The sequence below is a fragment of the Xyrauchen texanus genome, chromosome 4, assembly GCF_025860055.1.
Source record: "Xyrauchen texanus isolate HMW12.3.18 chromosome 4, RBS_HiC_50CHRs, whole genome shotgun sequence".
Taxonomy (NCBI): Eukaryota; Metazoa; Chordata; class Actinopteri; order Cypriniformes; family Catostomidae; genus Xyrauchen; species Xyrauchen texanus.
Genome location: NC_068279.1, coordinates 36,355,690 through 36,369,947, shown reverse-complemented (window position 1 = coordinate 36,369,947; position 14,258 = coordinate 36,355,690). Strand labels below are relative to the sequence as shown.

The window sequence follows — 14,258 nt, the reverse complement described above, 5'->3', positions numbered from 1 at the left end:
CTTGCCAGATTTACATTTATGCATTTTGTTTCTGTCACATAGCAGCTTTTTAAACCATTTTGCAGCCTTGTTGTATTGAATGTTCTGAGAGAGCAGAATCTAGGAAGCACCTATTTGCAAAGTAATTAAGGACTACTATCGCTGTGTTTAATGATCTGTAAGTCCTTTTGAATAAGATACTAATCTGCTAAGTCTTAAAGAGGAAAAACCATGTCTCACAAAGTACTCTATTATGACTTGGCTAATGTTGGGATTTTATGTGTCTTAAAGCTAATACCACAATGCCACCCATTCTGTGACAAACAAGATATGTTGCTCTTTTTTACTCAAATTGTATGATTTACCAGAGGGACAATTCAGTTTGAATACATATGGCAATAAATGCTTCTCTGTTTGATCCTCCTGGCACGTTTTAAGGTCAATATTGTGTAAAAATGACAAAAAAGATATAGATTTATCTAGAAACTCGACACTCAGTCATTGTTTTGAGGATTGAAGGCTATGCAATGCTTGGAATTGCCAAAAAAACTTCCATACAAGATTTCATACAAAAGTGTACACTACAGTCTTCAATGACAAAGGATAACTGGCTCTAACAAGGACAGAAAGAGATGTGGAAGGCCAGATGTACAACTAAACAAGAGGATAAGTACATCAGAGTCTCTAGTTTGAGAAATGGACACCTCACATGTCCTCAACTGACAGCTTCATTGAATTCTACCTGCTCAACTCCAGTTTCATGTACAACAGTAAAGAGAAGACTCAGGGGTGCAGGCCTCATGGGAAGAATAGCAAAGAAAAATCCACTTTTGAAACTGAAAATCAAAAAGGAAAGGTTAGAGTGGGCAAAGAAACACAGATATTGGACAACAGATAATTGGAAAAGAGTGTTATGGATCTTAACCCCTTTGAGCATTTGTGGGATAAGCTAGACTGTAAGGTGCGTGAGAAGTGCCCGACAAGACAGACACATCTATGGTAAGTGCTACAGGAAGTGTGGGGTGAAATGTCACCTGAGTATCTGGACAAACTGACAGCTAGAATGCCAAGAATCTGCAAAGCTGTCATTGCTGCACGTAGAAGATGAGAACTCTTTGAAGTAGTTTAAGTTAAGTTCAAATTGTAATAGTAATTTTTCATGTTATTAATGCCCTGACTATACACTTGCCACTTTAGTTTATAAGAGTACCAATTTATTTCCATAAAATCAAAATCTGTACATTATTCCAAACTTTTGGCCACCAGTATATGTGATGTGATGAGAGAAGCACATAATTCAAAAATATTTTTATTGGAATTTGAATTTGATCCATCTGCAATTGATTAGATCGGGAAACTGAGTGTTACAGTACATTCCAAAAGGGAGCCAGACCTGAATGATTTGAAAACAGTGCCTAAAAAAGTGTTCGGCTATTAGTAGATCGTGTGCCCTAGGTGACATCAAATACATGATGATGAAAGATTATAATGACAAACTTTTTTCTCTCCTTTAGAATATGTTGTAATGAATTACGCTCAATAAGACCATATCTTGCATATTTTTAAGAACATTAAAGATCAATAAATATAGGGAGAATTATGTGAGTTAAGTAAAGCTAACACTTTTGTTATCTGTTTGGGTGAATTGCAGATGGGAGATGCAAGATGCCGCAACACTAGAGGACGACGAGAAGGTTTTTGTGGATCATTTTAAGAAGATTTACTTCAACAAGTGTCATGAAACGGATCACAAAGTACCACAGACTGTGTAAAGTTTTTGCATTAACGTGTTGTGGTTCTGACAGTTCTTTGAAATAGAGATATAATCACACACACACACACAAACACACACACACACACACAAACCTGTCATATTATAAATAACAAGAAAAGACTTCCATCCACTCAATATTTGTAATTCGCTCAGATGGAAATTAGCCCATTATCTTTTATTATCCCAATGACAATATGACAGCCTTTGTAAAAATGTACTTTCTCTGAGATTCATTTATAGGAAAATCATTAATGTCAACAGTTAAAATAAAAAAAATGGGAAATAAATTATGTGGATTTGTTTTCATTATTTATTTATTTATTTTTTGGAAAAAGTCTATGTATAGGGTACAACAGGGCTAAAGCCCCCTGGGGTAAAATACATATTTGATTTGATTTTCTCCCAAATAGAGATGTTCAGTTTTTAGTCCAAACACCCAGAAGAGAGTTTGCCATGGGTTCCCTCTGGATTTTCCAATGGGTTTTATAATGCCAATTTTTGATTCATGAATAAAATAAGGTCTGTAAACGTTACTTCACGATACGTGGATGTTTTTTTTTTTCAACAACATAAATGACACACAGTGCCTCAAATGTGAATCTTTGATTCAACACTGCTCTATAGCGTCCAAAAACTACCACAGTACTTCCTAAACATGTGTTCGTCACTATGCACTGTAAAATATTACTGATCCATGAGATTGCTGCGTGCAGGGCCGGCCCGACCCAATAAACAAACTAAACATTTGTTTAGGGCCCTGTGATTGGTTCGGGGACCCACCCACCACCCCCATTTATTTTGTTTTTTGCCCATCAATTACTCTAATCAACAAAACACACAACCGTATCAATGAAACGTATGTTTCATTTCGTATATTTTTTCTAAATTAACTAGAACTTTCTAGAAACCTGTAGGGCCCCATACACTATTTTTGTTTTGGGCCCCCAAAACCCTAGGTCCGGCCCTGGCTGCGTGTAATGTCTAAAGGTTGATTTGAGGCAATTTTATCTAATATATATATTTTAAATGTAGTAAATATACACCGATCAACCACAACATTAAAACCACCTGCCTAATATTGTGTAGGTCCCTCTCATGCCGCCAAAACTGCGCCAACCCGCATTTCAGAATAGCAGTCTTCTCACCTCAATTGTACAGAGCGGTTATCTGAGATACAATATTTTGTCAGTTCGAAGCATTCTGGCCATTCTCTGTTGACCTATCTCATAAACAATTTCTATCCACAGAACAGCCCCTCACTGGATGTTTTTTGTTTTTGGCACCATTCTGAGTAAATTCTAGAGACTGTTGTGTGTGAAAATTCCAGGAGATCGGCTGTTACAAAAATACTCAAACCAGCCTGTCTGGCACCAACAATCATCCATCCAATGATCTAATCAGCCAATCTTGTGGTAGTAGTGCAGTGCATAAAATCATGCAGATAGGGGTCAGGAGCTTCAGTTAATGTTCACATCAACCATCAGAATGGGGAAAATGTGATCTCAGTGATTTGGACCATGGCATGATTGTTGGTGCCAGATGGGCTGGTTTGAGTATTTCTGTAACAGCTGATCTCCTGGGGTTTTCACGCAAACAGTTTCTAGTATATACTCATAATGGTGGCAAAAACAAAAAATAAAAACATCCAGTGAGTGGCAGTTCTGTGCACGGAAATGCCTTATTGATGTGAGAGGTCAACAGAGATGACCAAACTGGTTCAAACTGAGAAAGTCTTCGATAACTCAGATAACCGCTCTGTATATCATCTCAGATGGCTATTTTGAGACACGGGTTGGCACAGTTTTGGCGGCACGAGATGGACCTACACAATATTAGGCAGGTGGTTCTAATGTTGTGGCTGATCAGTGTATGTACTAATGAAAATCCCTGATATTATCACATTAATTTTAGATTACTTTTGTTATTTTCAGTTTTGTTCAACGTGATTAAATCATACTTTTCAATAACTGTCAATACGTGGAAAGATAGTATTTGGGCTAAAAATACTAAATTAATTCCTGTTGCAGGGGCTAAAGACCCCTGTAAAACACACTGTTTTTCCTTAAGTGAATTTTGTTTTAAACTGGAATCGCATTGACTGATCCAATCACAGTGGTGATTCGTTTGTTTATAGAATACTTGAGTTATGCAATGCGATGTGTTTAAAATGAACAGGAATTGGTGCATTCTTTCAAGTATTTATTTTGAATGATCATCATCTTAATTTGTTAATCAAAAAAAGCTTCTGGCTCAAAAATCTGTCTCAAAATATTTGCATTATCAAAATTTGCACTTTTTAAACATTGTCCCTGTATCTGTATAGCTTGTGACCCTTTCACTCCAAGTTTACTCACATACAAGTGATATGCATTTATTTATTCATAGATGCATTCTACAGAGCTGTTTTCCTTCAGGATTTTGAAACTGTATTTTTAAAAATTCTAAGTCAAAGAACATAATAGCATTACACAATTAGCTGAAACTTTCTTTTTTTATTGCAATTGATATGTTGTAGTTGTATCATTCTAGACTAATTATTTTAAGACAAACTCTTCACACACGACAAACATACATTGAAACACATCTACAGAACTTCTGACTGAGTGAGAAAAGCGGCGCCGTCTTTCCCGCCAATCAGCTGGGACGTCAGCTCAACGCTTCCTTTTCCGAGGAGACGGACGCGTTTCTTCCTGTTTGGGCGAAGACGGAAGAACAGGATGTGTGAAATCTCACATGTGCTTGTTGTAATGGTACGTGAGCGGGGGGACATGCATGCGTCTATATGTTTATCTCACCCATTGTCTTCATTTAACGATGTATTATGATGATCAGTATCTTCAAAAAGCGCCGTTTAAAAATGTTGTGCTTTGTGAATATGTTATCCCATGTATTTGAGGAATAATTGCTTTATAAGCATTGCCTGGAGCTCATGCAGTGGTTCTACTGTACGTTTACTCTGTGTACATGCTCCGTGCATTTCGGAAACAGCTAATTTTTTAGCTGCCTGAAAAAGACACTGAGATATGTGTGTCTCCCACGTACTCTGTAAGGTCTGTCACTTTAGCGCGCTGCTTTGTGTACTTACATAAAGCTGTTAGCTAAATGGCTAGTTACCTAAACCATAAAGACAGTTGTCCCTATAAACACTGTCTGATCATAATGCAGTTTACGTATGCTTGGTAACTTGGATACTAGAAATACCTCTTACATCTGACTGCTTATAAATAGGATTAAAAATGTCAGAAGAGTGGCAATAGTTTTGTTCTAGAAACATGTCAACAAATAGTCTTGCTCACCGCTCAACATGTCAACAAACTTAATTTCACATGACTCATTATAATTTGCTGTGAGTTTTGTAAAAAAAAAAAAATATATATATATATATATATATATATATATATATATATATATTATTATAATTGCTACTAATGCTCCTGCTGTTGCTCATATTTAAACAGTCGTTGCAGCAGTAACAACAACATTATTAACAACAACATATTTATCATATATTGTCAGTTTTGTCGACCTGCTGTCACAGAACAAAGCATAATTGTCGAGAGTTAATGGAAATTAAAACCTTTGTATATGTACAGTGAATTGCTTCCCTTTTGTTGGAGTACATGAAGATTTAATAATTATTATTTTTTTATTTAATAATTTGTGGAAACTCCTTAATGGTTTGAACACATCAATCTTCTGTTTCTAATATTTAATCAAAAGGTTAGACTAAAGTTATCATTTGTGTACATTGATCAACGTAATAACTGTTTAGCCAAATTAACAACTACCGTGGTGTTTTGACTAACAAAGATAGCTCTAGATCTATTTTGTTTAATATACTTGTTTTTCCATGTTAGGGTGGACTGCTGTGATATTTCTGTAGTTGTGTGTCCATGCCGATCGTAGTCAGCATCTTCGTCTTCTGTTCAGTTTTGATAACTATGGCCCAGCTTTTAGCACAAGAAGAAAAAGAGAAAACGACTGCACTAAAAGGTGAAGCCAATGAATATTTGCACATTTTTACATGAATATCGATTTGATGAGCAATTATTTGTTTATTGCAGATTTAACAAGTTTTCTATTTGTTAATTTATTTGTTTTATAGATTTATTGTCCAGGATAGATTTAGACGAGCTGATGAAAAAAGATGAACCTCCACTGACGTTTCCCGAAACTCTTGATGGGTTTGAATATGCTTTTAATGAACGTAAGACCTTTTACTTGTTTTACTCTGAACAGTTTCTTCTCCACAGCTCCGCTTTCGGCGAAAAAGTTGAGAAACACGACGCTAAGCCCTGAGTACAGAGCCGAGCAGTTCCCTCGTGACTTTTACGTGTCAGGTGAACTATTGTTTTGCAAGTTTTGTCAACATGTATTTCAATGGTGATGTTTCTGATAGGTGGGAAGCTTAAATGAAGAAAGTTAGCTCACAAGGATTAACTAGTCCTACAACTTTACTTTTGATCAAAAGTTTTTGTCTGTTACATGATGACAAAGTCAACTTTAATTGTATAACTCAGGGAGTACTTGCTGTATTTTGCCTTGTTTTTGATGCACTTTAATGTACTGTATGGAAAAGATGATTCTTTATGAAATACTTTATAATTCTGAAATTGAGAGGTCCTATTTTTTGACTTGAAAGAAAAAGCTAATGGAGCACTTTTATTTATAACCATTGGTTCATAACCATTAATATTTTGTTAGTACTTAGAGTGCAGTGTTATGTTGCATCATGCAGTAAAAGTACTGAGTAAATGTGATGTTTGTTACCTCAATAAATTTAAGGTCATTCCTGTTTTATTTGTGTACATTTTAATCATTAACATTAAAAGCACACTCTTTTTACGACTGAAATAACAATAAAGGGTAAAAAAATCTGAATTCACAAAAATTAAAACGGAAAAAACGGAATTTTCAAAAATTAAAACGGAAAAAACGGAATTTGGGAAAAAATAAAACGGAATTTGGGAAAAAATAAAACGGATTTTATAGGGCCCTACATCTCTTGAACATTGCACACAGTAAATTATTTTACACTGTGAAAAGCATGCCAGCTGGCCCATCTAAAGCCACTGTACAATATCTTGTATTTAATATAAGATTACTGTGTACCTTGTATGCTGTTATAGCTTTGAATGCATTAGACGTCAAGATGTGTGCCTTGAGTTTCATTGGATATTGACAGCAGGCACCAGGCTGTGATAGCGCTGTCTGTTTGAGAGTCTCTGGAGTCTGTGGCAGCTGAATGGACAAGTTGTGCATGCTATGGGCTGTCAGTGGCTTACTCAGCCTTGTGCTCGGCTTGACGGCTAGATTTGCATAACCTTGCTGCTCTCTAAAACGCCTCCTGTTAGCGACTTGAATATCTTATATCAGTCTCACAGTGAAGAATATCACTTTTATTGGATTTTATAAGAAAGTGTAACTTTGTAGCTTTTTTCCCACCTGCTGAGATGAATTTAAAACAGCTGTAAAGAGTTTTTGAATTGATTTTTATTTTATTTTAATATATATATATATATATATATATATATATATATATTTTATTATTTATTTATTTATTTTGTATTTGCAATGTGCTTTTTTGCTTTAATGACAGCACACACTCGAGGTGGCTTGGACCCCAAAAGTTGTTTAAAGTTATGCAAAACTTGATGATTCATGTTATTCCAGCATTATTTGAGAATGTTGCTCAGAGCATCTTGCATGCTTCATTGGAAGCAAGGAAATCTGACCTTTTGCACAAAAGTTACCATGGTCAATACAACACATTTGCTTCTTTGATTAGTGAACTAATGAATTTTAAATACACAAACTCCTTTTAGCAAAAAGTCAGATTTCTTTGTTTCCTTTGTAGCACACAAGATGTTTTCAAATTATAGTGCAAAATACAAACCCAATTCAAAAAAGCGTGGATATCCAAAATGCCAATAATTTTTTTTTTTTGTAAATATGCTTTGACATGTATTCAAACAAAAACAGTATGAAGACAAGGTACTTTTTGAAGAGAAGTTTTTTTTTTTTTTTTTTTTACTTTTTCTGAAATTTAAGCCTGCAACACCAAAAGAGTTGAGTGACTAATAACAATCTGAGGAGTTGAAATCATGATGATGTGAAACATAAATGTTAAACAGGCGTTGAGCCAACCAGATGAACCAGTTGTTTCCATTGCTGACGGTCTTGTGCCATCTGCTCTGCATCCTCCACAGCAACTCCATGTTGTTGGAGGTCGCCTGCAAGGACGTCAAGCCATCGGGTGCGGGGTCTACCTCGTGGTTGTCTCCAGCCTGCGACTCTCGGATCAAACTGGAAAATGGCTCTTGTCGGGTGGTCAGGAGGCAAACGGAGGACATGGCCAAGCCAGCGGGTGCGACGTAGCGCAGCCAGGCAAGATGCTCTGGGCTGGCACGTGCGGGCTCTAAGCACTTGATTGGAAATCCGCTGGGGCCACCTGATCTTCTCAATGGTCCTGAGGGCCCTGCTATCAAAGCCATCTAATCTTGTAATCAGTGTCTTATTTAAGGGCCAAGTCTCCGAGCCATAAAGCAGGATGGAGAGTACTGCTGAGTTGTAAATCCGGAGCTTCGTCTTGCGTGAGATAGACTGGTGCCTCCAAAGTGGTTTCCAGAGAGACTGCAGAGCTGACGCAGCCAGGGCTCTTCTGCGGGTAATCTCTGGTTTTAGGTCCCCGTTGTCTGTCACTAAGGATCCCAGATACACAAAGTTGTTGACAGGCTCTACAATATCATTGCTAAACTGCAGGGAGGTTGGATGCGGTCCATCACTGACATACATAAACTTGGTTTTTGTCCAGTTCACCTGAAGGCCAAGCTTCTCAGCCTCTTCGCTGTATATGCCCAGAGCGTCTCTCAACTGGCTGTAGGACGTGCTGAGCAGGATGGTGTCATCAGCGTACTCCAGGTCAGTCAGGAGGTAACTGCCGAAGGACACTCCGGGGACCCGCTCACAAACCCTAGACATCAGATGGTCAATGATGCAGTTGAAGAGGTCAGGAGCAGCCACGCAGCCCTGGCGAACGCCACTGGAGATGGGAAACCAGTCTGAGTCTCTGCCGTTAATATGGACACAGCTCTGAGCGTTGCTATAAAACAGCTTGAATAGTGTAACGATCTTGGGTGGTGCTCCAAGGGCGTGTAGGATACTCCACAGTGAAGTATGGCAAACGGTGTCAAAGGCAGCCTTCAGATCTATGAACCCAATGTAAAGATGGCGATCTTACCATCGACCGTTAATGCTACAGCCCTAAGTGCTGTCTGCAATACAGACCCTGTCACACCTGAGGAAGTCAGAGCCGCTCTGGAAAAACTAAACAACAGGAAAGCCCCCGGCATCTGTGCAATAACCGCTGAGATGCTAAATTCTGGGGGTGAAACCATTGTCGAGTGGCTTACCCACATATTCAATGAGGTGTGGGAGACAGAAAGGCTTCCCAGCGACTGGACCAGAGGAGTCATCCTGCCCTTCTGGAAACATAAAGGTGACAGGCTAGTCTGCGGCAACCACAGAGGCATTACCCTGCTCTCCATCCCAGGCAAACTCTTTACCAAGATTTTGCTCACTCGTGCTCTCTCAGCCATCAGAAGCAGCCGCCGCCCCCAACAGGCTGGCTTCATGCCTAACCGCTCCACGATAGACCAAATCTCTGCCGTTCGCTTGATGATAGAGAAGGCTTTGAGAATTAGGTGAATGAAAGTGTATATGCAATCTTTTATCTTCAAAGTTGTTTTTGATTTTACAGAACCACATGTTAGGGTAATTGCAAAACTATGAGGCCCCCCAGGCTATTTGGGTTAAGTGTGTATGCTTTTGAGTATTTTAGCTTCATGCATTAGCAATCATTGAGGTCACAATTAGTTTCAACACTGATTTTAGGCTTCATTACTCCTCTGTGTCAGCACCAGAGGATATATGGGTCTATCTTATTATACAACATTTTAAGAAAGTTAGCATCAGGGTACTAATTTGTGGTTTTATATGTTGGATTGTTTAGTGGAACAAAATTGTGTTGTTAGGAATGTTTGGTGTTCTGGGATCCCCCACCAAAAGTTACTGTGTTGTTACCATGGTACAGTGATGTCTTCAGATGGCCATACCATGATACTTTGATGTACATAAAGTTGAGACATTAATGTACCATGGTATATACATGTCACTCAAAGTTTCTTCAAAGAATAACCTAATACTACCAAAGTGAATGTCCAAATATGATTTGTCATTTTCACAAACATTTTCCCCTTTTTCTTTTAGCCATAATCTCCCTTTACTAGTTCTATAAATATAAGTGGCCCAAACATGAAAACCTCATCTACCACCCATTCTGCCCTTTCTCTAAAATTTCATCAGTCGTCACCAAGCATGTTGTTTACATCTCCACCTCAGCAACTGTTTAACAGCATCAGTACTTGGCAAAAGCTAGGCCTCATTGTCCAGCCTTGGCAGAATGGTGGCATTCAAGTGGGTCACTTTGAATGAAGTCGGCTGGCCCGCTCTCAAACGAGTCCCTCAAAGCATGCTCATAGGAGGGAACAGTTGCAGTGGTCCAGCTCCACTCACGCATACACACACACACACTCAGATCTCTGGTGGCTTGAGGTACAGCGGCAGAGAGAGTGTTGTTGCTGCACCAGCTGTCTAAGGAAGGCCTGCCAGACATCCCAGAAGGCCAAAGTAAAGGGGACAGGAGAAGCGTTAGCGGCTCGCAGGCCATGTACCTGCCAGATGGGGGGACTCCAGCCAAACACATTTAATTGCATGAAGGGGAATGATACACATCAAGCCGACCTGAGGTTCTGAACTCAAGGTCGCTGCTCCTGACAAGCAGAATCACCTATTTAGGCTATGCATGGGCAGTAGTGACACAAGTTTTAAAACTTTTAATGTATGCAAAGTAATTTTGTTAGATCAACTACTACTAGAGCCTGGAGTTGGCATTTTATGCTCCTTCAACTGCAGGTGCAAAAATATTAACATGAGTGAATCACTGTTTGACGTGAGGATTTGATGGCACAAACGGTATAAAGCTGTATAAATCACCTAGATCAAGTTTGATTTTCCTCAACTCATGTTGTCTGGAGTTGTTTGTATACTGAATATTCTTTGACAGATGATGTATCAATGTTTTGTCCATGGAATGATCCAAAAATTTTAAACTGCAGTACAGCCCATTGAAGAGATCTCGTTGTCATTCCCATTATACATCAAAGATGACGCTAGTATGAATAAGGTTTATAGCGGACATCGGGTGAAATAAATGCTTCTAGAGTGGGCTTTCTATACTCAATTACTGTAATAATGGTGGAGCAACAGTTTGAAGAGAAAATTGCTGAGGAAAAAGTCAATATAGTTATTGTTGTTTGGCACAAACCTTTAGTTATTTTTAATAGTCCCCCTAAAGTTTTTTACTGTTACAGTAACACAAGAACACAAGCTAAGTCTGCACTAACACAAGAATGCAAGCTAAGTCTGCATTTATATATTTTCATAAAATATGTTTCTGGCCTTACTTTCCCATCTTTGACAAAGTTTGACACTAGCTATGTTTCCATCCAAGTTACGAATGTAATTTACGCAAAAATAATATTGCAAAAACATTGTGCAAATAAAGCCACGTTTCCATACCATGTGTTCAAAAGAACAAAATGGTTACTTCCGGAGAAATTGTGGCCATTGTGACTCTTTATATTAATAACATTCTTGTGGTTTAGAGTACACAGACAAAACACTGTAAAGAATTTGTCTTACGTTGACACCGTGTCACAAAGTTCTGGGAGCACTATGTCTGTGCGTTACTCCTTCCTTATGTCTTTACCATGTGGATCTTTAAGATATTTTTCAAAAGTGTCCAGAAACCTGCTCTTTGGCAGAGTTTAAGTTTGTATATGACTTATTTGCACTGCAAACTCTTTGGAGGCTTTATTATTTCAGGATGACTAGAGCAATATTTCACATGCAATTATTGGTCTGCTAGTTAGTCCAGTTATGAACACATTATTCAAGATTCAGATGTTTATTTGGAAAATGTATTTCAGTCAGTTTATGTGCATTTCTTTTTATAAAAAATAGTTTCTCTCAAGCAGTTTATATGAGATATCCCAAATAAAAATATGTGGAAGGGAACCAGCGAGTGTTGTGCAATTGTTGAAAACCCAACAAAGCTTTGTGTGGTGGACAATCAAATATGTCAACGATGTTGAAAAAGCATTTACTTCTTGTTGGCCCAAAACAAGCTCTGGCTCCATGCCTTTCCTCTCACTCTGCTCTAATATTGTCCTTAATGTTCTATTTATCCACAGTCAAGGTACACTCAGAACTGTAATGATATATAGAGATATGAAGTTGTAAAATAAAAAAAATACAATCCCTGGTCTCAGCCTCAATATATGATTACAGTTTTTTTTATTTTTTTTAATGGTATTTGTGTTTAGTGGGAAATACCCTCTCAAATGGGTAGCAGTCTATGGCTGATACACAGGTCTTAGCAAGTTTTCAGAAACTACCTATGCACAAGACCTCCTGCTCCCACATTTGGCTTATGAATTGAAAGATGTGAAAAATTAAACAATTTTTTTTTCTGTAGATGGTCAGTTAAGACACATAAAAACAGGAGAGCCGTTTGTCTTCAACTACAAGGAGGACCTGCATAGATGGAATCAAAAAAGATATGAAGCACTGGGAGAGGTAAAAACATTTTGTAATTTAAGTATCCATTATTTAAAGGGTTAGTTAACCCAAAAATGTACATTCTGTCATCATCATTATTTACATATACTCCTGCTGTTCAATATGATTATATATTATAATATTTATATATTAATTTATATTTTGTGGAATGCTTTACATACAATTAAAATATATTGTGACTAAAAAGTCAATAAAAGCACCACAAAGTACCATAAAGGTAGTTCATATGACTCTAAATCCCCAGTGATTTGAAGCAATACTGTACGATAGCTATGTTTGAGGAACAGACCAAATTTAAATCGTTATTCACTGGACTGATACTTCTTTATTTTTCCTTTTTGGATCTTAAAGTAATAGGTAAACTTAAAAAAAAGTTTGGGTCCTCAAAAAAAGTTCTCATTATTCACTCAAGCTCATGATATTCCAGGTTTTATGATTTTTTTCCTTCAGCAGAACACATTTGAAAAAAATATCTCCGCTCAGTAGGTCCTTAAAATGCAAGTGGATGATAATCTGATTTTTGAAGCTCCAAAACTCAATAAATGTCATCAATACGAATCCAGTGGTTAAATTAATGTCTTCTAAAGCGATAAATACCATCGCTTTTGGTGCAGAAAAAAATATCCATATTTAAGTACACTGTAAAAAATCCAACTTCAGTTTTGTCAGACCAGCTCAATTTTAAATGTAATTTAAAAAAAAGTGAGCTTACTTGATTGATTGTTTTAAGTCAGAGAAACTTACATTTTTAAACAGTGAACACATACAATATCAAGTCTGGTGGTGAAGGTAGAACATACAGGCTCAGTTTGTTCACTGACACTCCAACAACACACCCCTATTTGAAAAGTTGTGCACCTCTGTGAAATGGAAGTTTAAATTTCACTTTTGTAAGTCTATAAAGCCAGGCTCTACCACACAAATCAGGAAATATGTGGGAATTTAAGTCTTTGGTTTTGACTCATATCTTTACTTATGTTATCTATTTGTTAAAGTCATGGAAAGATCTTGAAAATTCATGGGTCAAAATCTGAGGGAGTCTTGTAAGGCTGAGCACTATGAACTTCATGTTGTTGTGTCTGCTGCTGAGCATGCCCACTGCAGAAGCATTGTGGCTGAACACTACCCACAATCCCCTGGTCTTGAATTTATTTATGTGTGTTTGGTCAAAGTTATGACTTAAAAAAATTGTAAATAATGTAATTTGAATGAATAAAGAACATTTTCTCTTTGTGTTTTTAATTTTGTTTTGCTGTAAAAAGTTTTGTTTTGTTTAGTCACCATCAGGGTAATTTGTGTTCGCTTTGATGAAGTATCTTTATTTATGAAGTTGATTCAACTTCTAAAAGTTTGAAGTACTTGTAAACTTCACCACCATTTAAATTAGACCCAACTATTTGGTCTCTTGGTAGGGCTGATACATTATCTTATGTAAAAATATAGATCTACTTAAAAAAATATATTATAATTTGTTTTAAAAAATATTGAAAATTATGGACTTAAAAAATTCTAGTTGAAATTTTTGAGTTCACTGAACTTATTGTATTAAGTTCATGGAACTAGAAATCCAACTGAAATTTTTAAATTGATAAAACTAATTTGCCTGGAGTTGAGTAAACTCAAAAATTATTTGCAGCTGGTTGTCTTACTTTTTAAAGTTTACTCAACTTTCAATTTTTTACAGTGTACTTTTTAACTATAAATCATCGCTTCCGGTAAGCTTCACGAGAGGGTGGAGTTCAATCAAACTCTTGTGTGACATATTCTGTTGCCAAGATACAGCAGTAATCTCATGTTCTCCACT

The 14,258-nt window shown here is 37.2% G+C and overlaps 2 protein-coding genes across 4 annotated transcripts in view; both read left to right on the top strand.

The window, feature by feature from the left end:
- The window catches only part of LOC127635998 (uncharacterized protein KIAA0825-like), a 197,092-nt gene extending 195,062 nt beyond the window's left edge, over nucleotides 1-2,030 (top strand). Inside the window, exon 21 of the mRNA XM_052116346.1 lies at nucleotides 1,631-2,030. Within this exon, the coding sequence (XP_051972306.1) occupies nucleotides 1,631-1,751 (121 nt within the window). The 3' untranslated portion in view covers nucleotides 1,752-2,030. The remainder of the gene's footprint in view (nucleotides 1-1,630) is intronic.
- Nucleotides 2,031-4,420: 2,390 nt separating this feature from the next.
- Nucleotides 4,421-14,258, top strand: part of LOC127636013 (cotranscriptional regulator FAM172A homolog) — a 214,340-nt gene continuing 204,502 nt past the window's right edge. For all 3 annotated transcript variants that reach the window (XM_052116378.1, XM_052116370.1, XM_052116387.1), the window contains exons 1-4: nucleotides 4,421-4,503; nucleotides 5,611-5,746; nucleotides 5,859-5,960; nucleotides 12,351-12,451. In XM_052116378.1, coding sequence (XP_051972338.1) covers nucleotides 5,647-5,746; nucleotides 5,859-5,960; nucleotides 12,351-12,451 — 303 coding nt within the window. In that variant the 5' untranslated portion in view covers nucleotides 4,421-4,503; nucleotides 5,611-5,646. The remainder of the gene's footprint in view (nucleotides 4,504-5,610; nucleotides 5,747-5,858; nucleotides 5,961-12,350; nucleotides 12,452-14,258) is intronic.